The 13401-nt window shown below is 42.7% G+C and overlaps 1 protein-coding gene across 43 annotated transcripts in view; it reads left to right on the top strand.

Annotated features, from left to right (window-relative positions):
- The first annotated feature begins 10038 nt into the window (after positions 1–10038).
- MAP4K4 (mitogen-activated protein kinase kinase kinase kinase 4) overlaps positions 10039–13401 on the top strand; it is a 243480-nt gene continuing 240117 nt past the window's right edge. For 11 of the 43 annotated variants that reach the window (XM_066268274.1, XM_066268267.1, XM_066268256.1 and 8 more), the window contains exons 1-2: positions 10043–10379; positions 10636–10701. In XM_066268274.1, coding sequence (XP_066124371.1) covers positions 10323–10379; positions 10636–10701 — 123 coding nt within the window. In that variant the 5' untranslated portion in view covers positions 10043–10322. Of the gene's footprint in view, positions 10380–10635; positions 10702–13401 lie in introns of all 43 variants that reach the window. The other 32 variants (XM_066268237.1, XM_066268243.1, XM_066268244.1 and 29 more) reach the window with 8 other exon arrangements.

Below are 13401 nucleotides of genomic sequence, written 5' to 3' on the forward strand. Positions count from 1 at the left end.
GGGCTGTGAGAAGTATCCAAGGGGACAGGGCAGGAAAACCCTTTGTAAACTAGCAAATGTCCCACCATCATTACTATTGCTGTACTTACTAAGAAACAGTAGTCCAATGTGCTTCTCAGCAGCCTTGAACTCACAGTCTGAGCTGAGAAGGCAGTGCAGAGCCCTGATAGAACACCTTCTGTTCCCCGTCCTTCTCTGGTGAGTCCAGTGCCTGGCACATGGTTAACATGCAATAGATGGAGGTTACTAGTAGCTGTAGAGCCTGGAGAATTTCCACAATCAGACATATCAGCACAGGTCTTTAGTCAGTCCAATGTGTGGCTGCCTTCTTGCAGAGGAGTTGGGAGTGAAAGAGGTTGAGAACCCAGAGATCCAGAGCTGATGGGAAACGTCTTCCCACCTGGTTGGGTCAACCCTGCCCATAGTCCTGTGTATGAAGTGGGAGAAGGAATATTCTTTAGGATTCCCACAAAATTCCTGTGAGAAAGAACTACTCTGACATAATGTTCAGCGTAACCAAATACCAGGTGCTGGGAGAACAACACGTTCTAAATTCCTGACGTGTAAGCGATCAAGTTTCACCGTAGTGACATAGCTTTACATTTCGTTTTCTTAGCTTTTTAGACACAAAGCACTCCTAACAAAAAAATTGAAACAGGCCTGACCTGTGGTGGTGCAGTGGATAAAGCGTCGACCTGGAAATGCTGAGGTCGCTGGTTCGAAACCCTGGGCTTGCCTGGTCAAGGCACATATGGGAGTTGATGCTTCCAGCTCCTCCACCCTCCTCTCTTTCTCCCTCTCTGTCTCTCTCTCTCCTCTCTAAAAATGAATAAATAAAATAAAATAAAATAAAAAAATTGAATCAAAAAGGAGTAACTGCACAATGAGCCACACAAGCTCACATGGAGCTGTCACAGAGAGTCGCATAATTACGCATTAAAATAAATGCATGCGTGCAATAAGCGATATAAATATTTTTGCTTCCAAAGGCACTCAGCAGCAATACAATCATAGAGGATATAAAGAAACCTTTGCTTGCTTTGTCTGTGCAACCCTATAGTCCCTGGTTTATATTTTTATGTCAAGCAATCCTATCAAACTTAGCAAAAGAAAGCTCTTTCAAAAAATTAAATAAAGATCCTTAAATTTTTATTTTAAAAAATAAAACTAATTCCAGGAATGTGGTATGAGAAAAATCACAAATAGTTCAAGGTCAGTAAAACACTATTTTAAAACATTTAGCTAATTCACAAATATCTCACCCAAGTAGGGGGTTACTGAATACTGAAAAAATATTCCTCCTGGCTTTACAACAAGTAAAATTCATTTCTATTTTGACCTACTTTTACTTTAGTTCTCTTACTTCTTTTTTCCTTTTTTAATTATATATGTGTAAAAAAGCCTAAGAAATATTTTTACAATCTAGCTTAAAGGTAATATTTACAGTAATTTGCAACCTGAAGTCATGCACTTTAAGATCGGTCTATTTGAAAATTACAGTGTAAATAAATGAAAGCAATTTGAAGCTAATGGTAGAAGAGAGTTTGGTATGATTTTTTAAATTTTGATAGATTAACTTAATGCTATAAACTCAGTACCTTCCTAATAAATACAAGTTAGACAATGAGAGAGGTGGCAAGACGGGCAAATAAGTACGTAATAGAAAACCTATCAAAACCACTACTTTCTTCAACTACCCAGGTGCTAAAGTGTGGAAACCACTCCTTCATCATTTCTACGTCTTGACTCAGATCATAGCAATGGTTTAAAAAATGCGATAAGTGCTGCTTACTTTGTTTTTTGGGGTTTTTTTGTGTGTGACAGAGACCAAGAGAGGGACAGCTAAGAATAGACAGACAGGAAGAGAGAGAGATGAGAAGCACTAGTTCTTTGTTGGGACAACTTAGTTGTTCATTGATTGTTTTCTCATATGTGCCTTGACCAGGGGGCTACAGCAGAGTGAGTGACCCCTTGCTCAAGCCAGCGATCTTTGGGCTCAAGCCTGCGACCATGGGGTTATGTCTCTGATCCCAAGCTCAAGCCAGAAACCCAGCAACCCAAGCTGCTGAGACTGTGCTCAAGCTGGTGATCTCAAGGTTTCGAACCTGGGTTCTCTGTGTCCCAGTCTGACACGCTAGCCACTGTGCCACCGCCTGATCAGGCAAGTGCTGCTTACTTTTGAACTCAGTATATATATATTAGATATCTGTCACGTGATCATAGAAATCTTGGCTCTAAGTATACATTAGTTTGTGGTTTGCATATTTTTTTTAGCAGTGGAAATCTTGTTTTAGTAAACTATTACTCATATTCCCAATCTATAAAACATATAGAAGTAAAACTTGTGTGATGAAATGGGGGAGGACCAGGCATGAGCTCAGGACTCCTATTACTAATTCCTTAGACCTCCTTGGGAAATCAAAGAAGGCCCATAACCATCTCCAGGCTAACTTAAGGCTCTTAGGAACAGCTGTGAAGCAGAACATACACTCTAGTTTAGTGGTCCCCAACCTTTTTTGAGCCACGGACCGGTTTAATGTCAAAATATTTTCATGGACCAGCCTTTAGGGTGGGATGGATAAATGTATCACATGACCGAGACAAGGGTCAAGAGTGAGTCTTAGAGAGATGTAACAGAGGGGACCTGGTCATTTTAAAAAAATAAAACATCGTTCAGACTTAAATATAAATAAAACGGAAATAATGTAAGTTATTTATTCTTTTTCTGCGGACCAGTACGAAATGGCCCACGGACCGGTACCGGTCCGCCACCTGGGGGTTAGGGATCACTGCTTTAGTTCTTCATCATTTCTGCGTAGAATAGTGACATGGAAAGTGATTCTTTTAAGCTCTGATGTGTATAAAGAATTAACATTTATGAAAAATATGTATACCTTTTCATTTTTTCCTAGATCACTGGTTCTCTCTTCTGAGTGACTTCCTTGTTCCCAGTTCCTGGAAAATTCAAAATGGGTGGTGACATTTATAAGTGGGCTTATACTGAGTCCATATCTACATCATTCCCTCTTCAATTCCCCTTGTCATCTATTGGCATCTCCTTTCTCTGCATCTTCTCTTCTTTATATCTAAAGAGATAAGCTGTGATTCTAAGGATTATATATTTCTGGGTAGCACGTCTACACAAGTACTATTTTAAATTTGAATAAATTGTTTAGAAGCAAGGCAGCTAATAGTGGTAAGTCTTAATGCAGTAAATGATGCAATTCTAGGAGAATAAATGGTCCTTCCTTTTAGTGACTCTGAGTTGCATTTCCAGGAGTGGGATTTCCAGACTCACTTTCTTGTCCAACTCTTCCTCTCCCCCAATGCTTCCCTACTTCTCAACTTTCAACCAATCTCAAGGAGCTGTCTGTAGCCAAGAATTAGACAAAGCTAGTATCTATGACGTTCATGGCTGACTTCTTGATCTGGTCTTCACTATATTTTTTTGAATTATTTGGCCATCACATATAGAATATAGACCTAAGCAAAAAGTTGAAGATGATAATTATGTTTATCCAAAATAAAAGAAATTTCTAATTCATAAATATAGCATTTATAGTTCATAGTTTATTGTTGGTACATCACCACTTAGTCTTCTAGTATAAAGCACATTTGAGAAGATTTTGAGATTGGAATCAATATAACTAACTGAGAACTACAAATCAATAGGACTGACCAGCTTTCATTATCACTAATGGAGCACTGTGGTTCATTCATTTTTAAAGTGATAAACTTGATTATGATTGAACTCCTCCTCAGTGGGGGTTTTGATGTATATTGGCTGGGATATGACACATCATATGCAAACTCAAGATTCTATTTTAGTTGTCACACATTAAATGGCTGTGCATAAGAGAGGTCTACTAGTCTGGTCTCTTCCTGAATTCACTTCCTGTAAAGGTTTAGGACACAAATATGTAATCAAGTATAAATAAAAATCTGTTATCTCTTTAGCTAGCAGGCCTACCTTAGCCCTCCCTTGGCAGAGCCTCTGATTCCCTTTGCCTAACCACCTATCAAAATAAGACACACCTAACAACTCTTTAATGTCTCCATCCAGCTTCTCCTAACCACTTCCTATGGCTACCATCTTGATTTCTGAAGCTAGGGCTATCTCTGACCTCATTTTTGAGACCCCTTGAAGATTTTGCAGACAAAGAACTTTTCACAGCTAAACTTGATTTAAGCAGTTCTGACATATAAATATAAATATAAAAATAAAGGTAAGTTAAGGGACAGTAATTTCCTTTTATAAAAGATTTCAAATAGGTCTTTTAGAAATAGCAAGTTTTTCTGTATTTTTATTTTTTAATGTTTCCAAAAACCTTTTCCATAAACACAGGCACACAAAAAGTAAAGTAAATCTGTATTTTCTCCTTTTCCAGTTAACTAGGTCCATCTAATCCAGCCACCCACAGTGATAACCTGCTTATCAGCACACTCATCAACTCATCTCCATTCCATGTTTAACTTCCCCATCCCTTCACTGTGCTTCCTGGGATCAATTTCAAATAAACTCCCTACACCAAATCCTTGTCTCAGGATCTCCTTCTTTTGGAAGACATGAGCTAAGACAACTTCCTCGTCACAGATGTAATAGCATTTACAGCCCTGGTAGCTGTGGTTGGATGTCTGTCTTGCTTCTGGTTCACTTCTTTTTTTGCCCTTTTATCTGCTTCTGCATCCCACACTTACCATACTGTTGTGCACTAGAGTATTTTTTTCCTTTCAATTCAACTGATACACTAGTTTAAAAGGATTCTGATTCTCTTTACCCCTATTCAAAAGTGACCTTTCAAGGGCTGAGGTCTGCTGCTGAACCTACAGCATTCTACGTGTTCCATTAACTCTCATTGCTCATGGCACCCTGTTTTCACTCTGGCTGTTATGAGCACTACTTATAGAGCTGAGGCCAGGTTTATATAAATCAGAGTCTCTAAGGCCCAAGAGACCTTTCAATCATTTCCATTCAATCTCCTAATATCATGCATTAGAAAACTGAAGGGCAGAGTGGGTAAGCATTTGCTCAGTACCTTGTCCATCAGCGATTGAGAATTCAGATCTTTGACCCTTAAGCCTATGTTTTTCCCTTTTTGAGCTTTTTCTGCACACAGCTCCCATGGCTTCCTTTGACCTAATTCCCCTTGCTCAGCACTACTTCCATCATTAATTCCTACTTGACCTGAGTCTTCTATGACCCTGAGCCTTAAGCTATAGTCAGGTTTTTTGTTTTTTTTTTACAGATCCCTCCTTACCCTACCCCATTCTGAGGTTGAAATCAATTACCATTGAGATTTTAACAATAGAGAAAAACTAGAAAGTAAGTATGGGGGTTGTCCATTTTGACCTCTTGCATAACTCAACTCCCCCTGAAATTTCTGTGAAATTTCAGGTGTATATCCTTTGGCTTGCTGAGTTCTCACCTGCCATAAGAGCTCTTGAAAGCCAAGGCTAGCCTGTTTCTCCTTGACTTGATAATCTAGATTTGGTTTTTGACCCCCACATTGCCTGTTCCTCAGTTTTGTCTTCTGGTCCCTTTTAAACTGTCCCACTTTATTTCCCAGGGTTCTCTGAGCTGAGTCCTCTGGCCCAGGGTGGCTAGTTTCTTAATTTTTTATCCTCTCATTCTTTGTCCAAGTAACCTATTATACTTCCTTTAGCCTAAAATGCCAAATTAGTATTTATTTTCCAAATTATTATCTTAAAAATATTTTTAATTAATTTTTTAGAGAGAGAAAGGAAGAGAGAGACAGAAACATCAATCTGTTCCTATGTGCCATGACCAGGGATCTAACTCGCAACCTTTGTGTGTTGGGATGACACTAACCAACTAAACTATCTGGCCAGGGCTCTGAATTATTATCTTGATTATCTTCTGGGGTGCTTTATTTTGTGTTTGTATAGATTCCTGAGAACTGAAGTCTGCTTCCTGGCACTATGTATTTATTACACATGGCTTGTTATGGACTAAATATTTGTGTCCTCCCGTATGTTGAAACTCTAAGCCCCAGTGTGATTGTGTTTGGAGATGGGGCTTATAAAGAAATAATTAAGTTTAAATTCATAAGGTCATAAGGGTAGGGTCCTGATCTGATAGGATACATGTCCTTATAATATATGACACCAGAGAATTTTTTTTCTCTGTGTAGTATCACTCAGAAAGGCCCATATGAGGATATAATAAGAAAAGGTAGCCATCTGCAAGCCAGGAAGAGAGGTCTCATCAGAAACCAAATTATGGCCTGACCAGGCAGTGGCGCAGTGGACTGGGACGCAAAGGACCCTGGTTCAAAAACCCAACGTCGTCAGCTTGAGTGCAGGCTCATCTGGATTGAGCAAGGTTCACCAGGTTGAACTCAAGGTTGCTGGCTAGAGCAAGGGGTCACTCGCTCTGCTTAGCCCCCTGGTCAAGGCACATATGAGAAAGCAATCAATGAACAAATAAGGTGCCGCAATGAAAAATTGATGCTTCTCATCTCTCCTTTCCTGTCTGTCCCTCTCTATCCCTCACTCTGTCTCTGTCACACACACACACACACACACACACACACACACACACACACACACTCAGAAAAACCAAATTATGGGGAACCTTGATCTTGGACTTCCAGCCTACCAAACAGTAAGAAAATAAATTTCTATTATAAAAGCCAATTAGTCTGTGGTATTTTGTATGGCAGCCTGGTCCCTCTGTGCCTGCAGATTGAGACCATGACCCTATCTTTGGAGCTCAAGCAGAGATGCCTGCTGGGTAGGGTTACACTGCTTTTGTGTGAAAAGTTACCTCACCGTGCACAGAGTCCAAAGCAAACCTTCCTTTGCCACCACTCAGCAGCTCCCATCCTTTCCTCTGTTTGTCATAGCATCCTCTGAAATGTAAATAAGGCTTCAAACCACAAGCATTTTTACTTCCTTGTGTACACTGCTTCTGGCATACCATCAGAAGCCAAGTCTTAAGAGAGTCTACTGGCTCAAGAACACAGATATCTTCTGTCTTCAGGCCTGATTATTCTGCCTGTGCTCTTGAGATGGCCTCTATTTTTTTTAAAGTTATTTACTGATTTTAGATAGGTAGGTAGAGAGAGAGAGAGAGAGAGAGAGAGAGAGAGAGAGAGAGATAAACATCAATTTGTTGTTCCATTTATTTATACATTTATTGGTTGTTTCTTTTATATGTACTGACTGGAGATCGAATCCACAACCTTGGCATATTGGGATGATGCTCTGAGCTACCTGGCCTGGGCTGAGATGGCCTCTTAACTGTCTTTCTTAACTCCAGTCATCATCTAATACAGTGGTCCCCAACCTTTTTTGGGCCAAGGACCGGTTTAATGTCAGAAAATATTTTCACGGACCAGCCTTTAGGGTGGGACGGATAAATGCACAAAATAAAATTATGCGACCAGCGTAAAAACTGTAGTATTTTTAAATATAATTGTCGAACTTACAAGACAAGCGTCAAGAATGAGTCTTAGATGGATGTAACCGAGGGAATCTGGTTATTTAAAAAAAATGAAACATCATTCAGACTTAAATATAAATAAAGTGGAAATAATGTAAGTTAGTTATTCTTTCTCTGCAGACCGGTACCAAATGGCCCACGGACCGGTACCGGTCTGTGGCCCAGGGGTTGGGGACCACTGATCTAATATACACAAGAAGAAAGGGAGGTTCAGAAGTCAAGCAGCATGTGCAAGGTTGCACAACTGGTAATACAACTAGATTCAAAATCAGTTTGTTTTTGTCCCAAATCTAGCATATTTTCCATTGAACCTCTTTTTGTACTCTAGATAGAATTTATCTTATTCTGCCATAAGCTATAGCTAATTATGAAACTATCTTATACTCTATCAGATTGTAAACTCTGAGGGTAGGCTGTCTTAATCTTCCTTTTGTCTTGGAAAATGGCTAAGCCATGCCATGCACTGAGTAAGTACTTTAAGAAAAGGTACTGAATTGAAAGTGGGTAATAACTGGCACAGTGGTGAGGCAGGAAAAGGCAGCGCAGGAGAGAGACTTTGAGAAAGCCTGGAGGAGGAGGAAGAGATAGTTTCTGAGTTGAAGTTGGGGTAATGGAGAGAATTTTTCTAGGCACAGAAGGGGATGTCACTTCATGACAGAAGGGGATGCCATGAGTGGAATTGAGGCTGTGATCCTGAGTGTGTGTGTGTGTGTGTATGTGTGTGTGTGTGTGTGTGGTGGGGGTGTTGGTGTTTATGTATCGGTTCCAGCTACACATACCAAGCAGGTCACTTAACTTCTTTAGATGTTGGTTCCCTAATGTGGAAAATGAGAAAAATAAGAGTACCTACTATTTGGGGTTAACACAGAAAATAACGAAATAATGCATGTAAAGGACTCAGCACATTGCCTGGACCCAGTATGTGTTATCTATCATGAATAATAAACACTACAAAGTACTATTATTAGTAATATGATCTGAAAGTTCACGTATGCACTAGTCTAGCTCTGGAAGTAAGTAAATTATTTTACACTCATAGATAATACAATTGCTGTTAATAGATTAAGGAACACTCTGGTTATTATGATTTTCCAAATCAATGGATTGCAGGAGTCCTTGAATGTATTTTATCTTTACAAGGGATTCTCATAGTCAAAAGTCTTGGAAACCAAACTGCTGCTAGGCAGGAGAGTGCTAAATATAGTGGGTAGAAGACTCACTTGGCTATATCAGAGCCTTTGGTTTTTGGAAACAGGCTGCTCCACTTCCAGGGTAAGCTTTTAGGGACTTTAGGTCATCCATTATCTTTCAGTATTTTGGTTTCCTCTTCCCTAAAATAAGGATAAATCACTTCTGGGCTATACGAGGGATTAAATTAGGTATTGCATGTAAAGCAAGAATCCCAATGTAATGATGATGTTGATGTTTGTGAGGCTTAATTATGAAGGGCCTTGGACTTACATCCTGTGAGGCTCTTGGTCTTAAAGTACATCCTGTGACAGCAACAGTTAGCATCCTCTGGGGACTTGTTAGAAATGCACATTTTGGGGCTTATCTCAGACCTGCTGAATCAGAGCTCATGAGGTGGGATTGCCCATCAGCGCTTTTATATCCCTCCTTTCTGGTGATTCTCTGCACTTAGGTTTGAGAACCTGTTGTGGGGTAATAGGGAGCCATTTAAAGTTTCATTCAGTAAAAATTCTTGGTTAATGGGATTAAAATTGGTTAAAAGGAAGAAAATACATTCTTGGTTAATAGGATTAAATCTTCTAACCATTGACACAATCCCAAAGTTGCTGGAAGATATGTTTATCCTTATTGATCTCCAGGCATGAAACTTGGGTTAGTACTGATGACCCCCAACAGCACTCATTTGAATTAGGTAACTCAGCACAAGGCAAATATAGCAGTTGTTTTGGAAAGTATTTCCACCCATAATTTTGGGGCCTAGCAGCCGGGGAATGCTCAGTGGATTCCCCCAACTGCAGCTGGGTCACAAATTTGGCCTGGAAAAGAAGAGAAAAGACAAGAGAACCAGGTAGGGAAATCAGAAATTAGGGTCTTGAGGGCAGAAAGTCTGGCGGTGGGGGAAATAGTTGGGGATGCGTGGGAGTGAGGATAAGGAGAGGACCCTCCTTTGCTTGGGCACACCCCTTTCGCTTCCTTCTTTTAGAAAGACAGGCAGAACACAGTCTACCCGAGATAAGTGAGGTTGCCTGTTGGCATGTGGGTGCGGGTCACCGGCCCTGGCCGTTGTTAGCGCGCGGTAGGGGCGTCTTTTGACCCCAGCAGCTCCCCGCGGCCACCCTGGCCTTGCGCTCAGTCCCCGGGAACCCGGGAGGGCGCGGGCCGCGCGTCCGGCCACCGCCGGACACACCCTGACGCACACTCGCGCCACGCGGCGGTCGCCCCGTGTCCTCCCGGGTGGGGCCGCAGTGGCGGTGCGTTTCCGCTCGTCTTCCGGCCGGAGCAGGAAAGGGGGAGCTGTTTTCCTTCTCCTCGGAATATGGTCTCGGTGTCCCAGGTTCCCTCCTCCCGCGCCGCCCGCCTCCGCCCTCCTCCGCGCCCCGCCCCCCGTGCCGGGCAGCTTTGTCTCCGGCCTCGCGCACCCTCGCCCACTCTTGGCGGCGCCGCGGCCTCAGCTCCAGGCCCGTGGGCAGCGCGGCGCGGGGCCTGAGGCGCGGGCGAAGCGGGGCTGCCGCCGGCCATGGTGTGAGCGCGCCCGCGCCCGCGCACACTCCGCCGCCGCCTTGCCTCCCTCGCTGGCGGAGTGCCGGCCGCGGGGCCGGCCCAGGACGGAACCCGGCCAGACGGCGGCTCTCCATCCTCACACTCACTTCGGGTGGCGGAAGGGAAAATGGCGAACGACTCCCCTGCAAAGAGTCTGGTGGACATCGACCTGTCCTCCCTGCGGGTGAGTGGCCGCGGCGGGCCGGGCGGGGCGCGGCCGTCCCTTTGTCTGGCGTGTCGGCGCGTGCGGATAAGGGCGCAACCTGCCGCCGGCCCCCGCGATGGGGCGACGCGCTGAGGATCGGCTCTGGGTGCCCGCGCTAGGGGGATGCGCCAGGTGGAACCCCACTCCGCCAAGCCGCCCTTTCTCCCCAGCCGGCCGGCTTGGAGGATGCATTGTGCCGCTTTCAGGTGCTAACCCCTCCCTCCTTCTTGTCTAGGACCCTGCTGGGATTTTCGAGTTGGTGGAAGTGGTGGGAAACGGCACCTACGGACAAGTCTACAAGGTCGGTGCGAGCCCCTTCTTTGTTTCCCGTGGCCGTGGCAAGTTCTTGTCGGGTGCCAGCTCGACAAACGCGCTGCAGAGTGCAGGCCGCGCCGCCGCCGGAATGGGGAAAGGGGCTTCTCCTCGCAAGTCCTCTTATTTTCAAACAGAGTTTACATTCAGACTGGCCTTAAAAGACCTCATTTTCTGGCTTTGAGATAAGGAAGTAAGCTACACTCTTAGGCATTCACTGTTATAAAATGGGAAAATATTATTTTTTTTGTAAGACAATCTTAATTTTGTTTTCCCCAAATCTGGCCTTCTGAGTGTGTGTGTGTGTGTGTGTGTGAACTAAAATTCAGAATAGACAGGCCTTGTCTATGATTAACCTAAACCACTGCTTTGGCCTTCTCGAGAATTGTTATATGTTTTCTCTTTTGCTGCTTGCCAAGGGCTCAAGGTGCAGAGTTTGTGACACATTATAACTCTCATACAGTCTATGTATAGATACATATTTTGGGGAGAAAGGTAGGGGTGTGTGTTTGGGCAACAGGAGTAGAAAGAATTGCAGTGTGAGGATTATAAAATCTGAATTCCAGGAATAACCTGTTTGACAGGTGTGTAATTGAAACGGAGGGACAGCCAGGAGTAAGGAGGATGCCCTGCTTTCACACCCACCCCAGGCCTTTCTCTCTTTTTTAACCCCCTACCCCGACCCCCACCACCACATTTCTGGAGATTGAGTCTGCCCTGAGTAGCCAGCAGACACCTGATGTTACTAACTGTGCTGTTCATTATATCTAGTGCACATTCTAGAGATTATGAAAGAGCAGTAGGTAATGAAGATGCTAGGCCTTGAATATTTGAAACATAATGTTAAATTCTCCAGGTCATGATTTGTTTCTTATTAATATTAACGTTTCCTAAGTTATCAGCACTGGGTGTGTTTTCTAGCTGTTAGAGTGGGTATTAGGTTGGGATAGGAAAGAGTACCTTATGAATCAGGGCCTTTTGTGGTTCACCATGAAGAATTGTCATTGTTTCATTAAAAATGGAGGCAAGGGGTGGGGGTGGGTTGGAAACTGTAGACATTTTTGTTGGCCAAATTAAGTGTTGATCCTATTGTCCCTGCTTCTGCTGTATGAATAGGGTTTATTTATCACTGGAACCCCTCTCCCCAGGCCTGACTTCCCTTGGCCTGGATTGTATACTGGCTTGTGGTCTGAACTTGAGTCAATATTCTTAGGTGATAGCAAGCGAATTAGCCTATGTTTTGTTGTTTAACTGTTGGGGCCGAGGCCAGATTTTGATTTTGAAAGGGAGCCCTGTTAAGTCAGCCAGCTAGGCTCAACTGAATTTTGAAGACTTTGGAGAATTTTGGAAAAGATTGTTTACAACTCTCTTGAGTGGCCTGGTTACTGGCTTAAAGGCATTCTCCCTAGTGTCAGTGTTTGTTTAAGCAGCGTTTGGTTTTTTTCTAACCCAGTTTCTGGCCAAATTTAAGTGGTGAGGGTACTCTTCCAAGTGAGTTGGCCAAAGCTTGTTTTCGACCTGGTTACACAGTGGTTGGATTGTTTGTATCTTGGGTCAGCATGAATGTGAAGGGCAGTGAAGGAAACCAGAAGCCAGAAGCTTTGAAGCCATAAGGAAAAAGCAATGCAACCTAAATGTGTATTCATTGGTTTTAAGAGGTGGGAGTTCTTGAGTTCTTAATGGTAGCAGGTTCATTGTTAAGTTTTTACTGTTCCTTGTGTCTTTTCTGGTTCTCTCCCCCTCTTTCCCCTATGCTTTTGAAGTGGATTTGCTCAGAGCACTGCATTTGGGAGGTATTTGGGATACTGATGGTGACAGAGCTCTCTGACTATAAAATTTGTACAGTTTGAGGAGAAATTCTCAAATTATGCAAACGTAAGGAATTAAGAAAATCTGTATAAAGTCAGCATATGGTCATGAACAAAATAAAATAGTGCCTGACATCTTGCCCACCAGCAGTTCAGTTCTATTTTATTGTTTTGGAAATTTTGAATATACAAGGAGAGAATAGAGTACTCATTCAGTTTAACAGTCACCAGCACATGACTAATCTGATATCTGTGGTTTTCCTCCCTTCCATTATCTTAACCATTTCACCCATAAACACTTCAGGATGCATCTTTCTTGTTTTTCAGATATCCACAATGCTATTCTCACACCTTAACAAATTAGTTCCTTAGTATCCAATATTCAGTGTTAACGTACCGGTATTCCTGATTGTTTCATCTGGTTTTCTTACTATCATAAGGTGTTTTTTAATATTTATAAACTGAGAAGTTCAAGTCTTAGTGATGGTAGAGATAGCAGAAACAGTTACCAATTCTGTTTTCTTTTCTCTTCAAATGTATAATTTCTAGAACCGTTTATATGCAGGATTTTTGTTGGTATAAATTGCATATAGTAGTTTTGGAATTAGATTATTAACACTAGCATTTGTTTATTGCTGCTAAACATCCATCAGTGAAAATAGTGTCAGGAAGTTTGGAAAATATTTGTAACTATAAAGAATTTTTTTTTTCCCTTAAGTGAGAAGCTAGGAGGCAGAGCCAGACTCCCACATGCATCCTGACTGGGATCTACCTGGCAAGCCCCCTACCAGGCAGTGTTCTGCCCATGTGGGGCTTTGCTTTGCTGCTTGGCAACTGAGCAGAGGCCAAGGCTGCTGGAAGGGAAGAGAGAGAGAGAGACA

This window comes from Saccopteryx bilineata, chromosome 3, assembly GCF_036850765.1.
Source record: "Saccopteryx bilineata isolate mSacBil1 chromosome 3, mSacBil1_pri_phased_curated, whole genome shotgun sequence".
NCBI lineage: Eukaryota > Metazoa > Chordata > Mammalia > Chiroptera > Emballonuridae > Saccopteryx > Saccopteryx bilineata.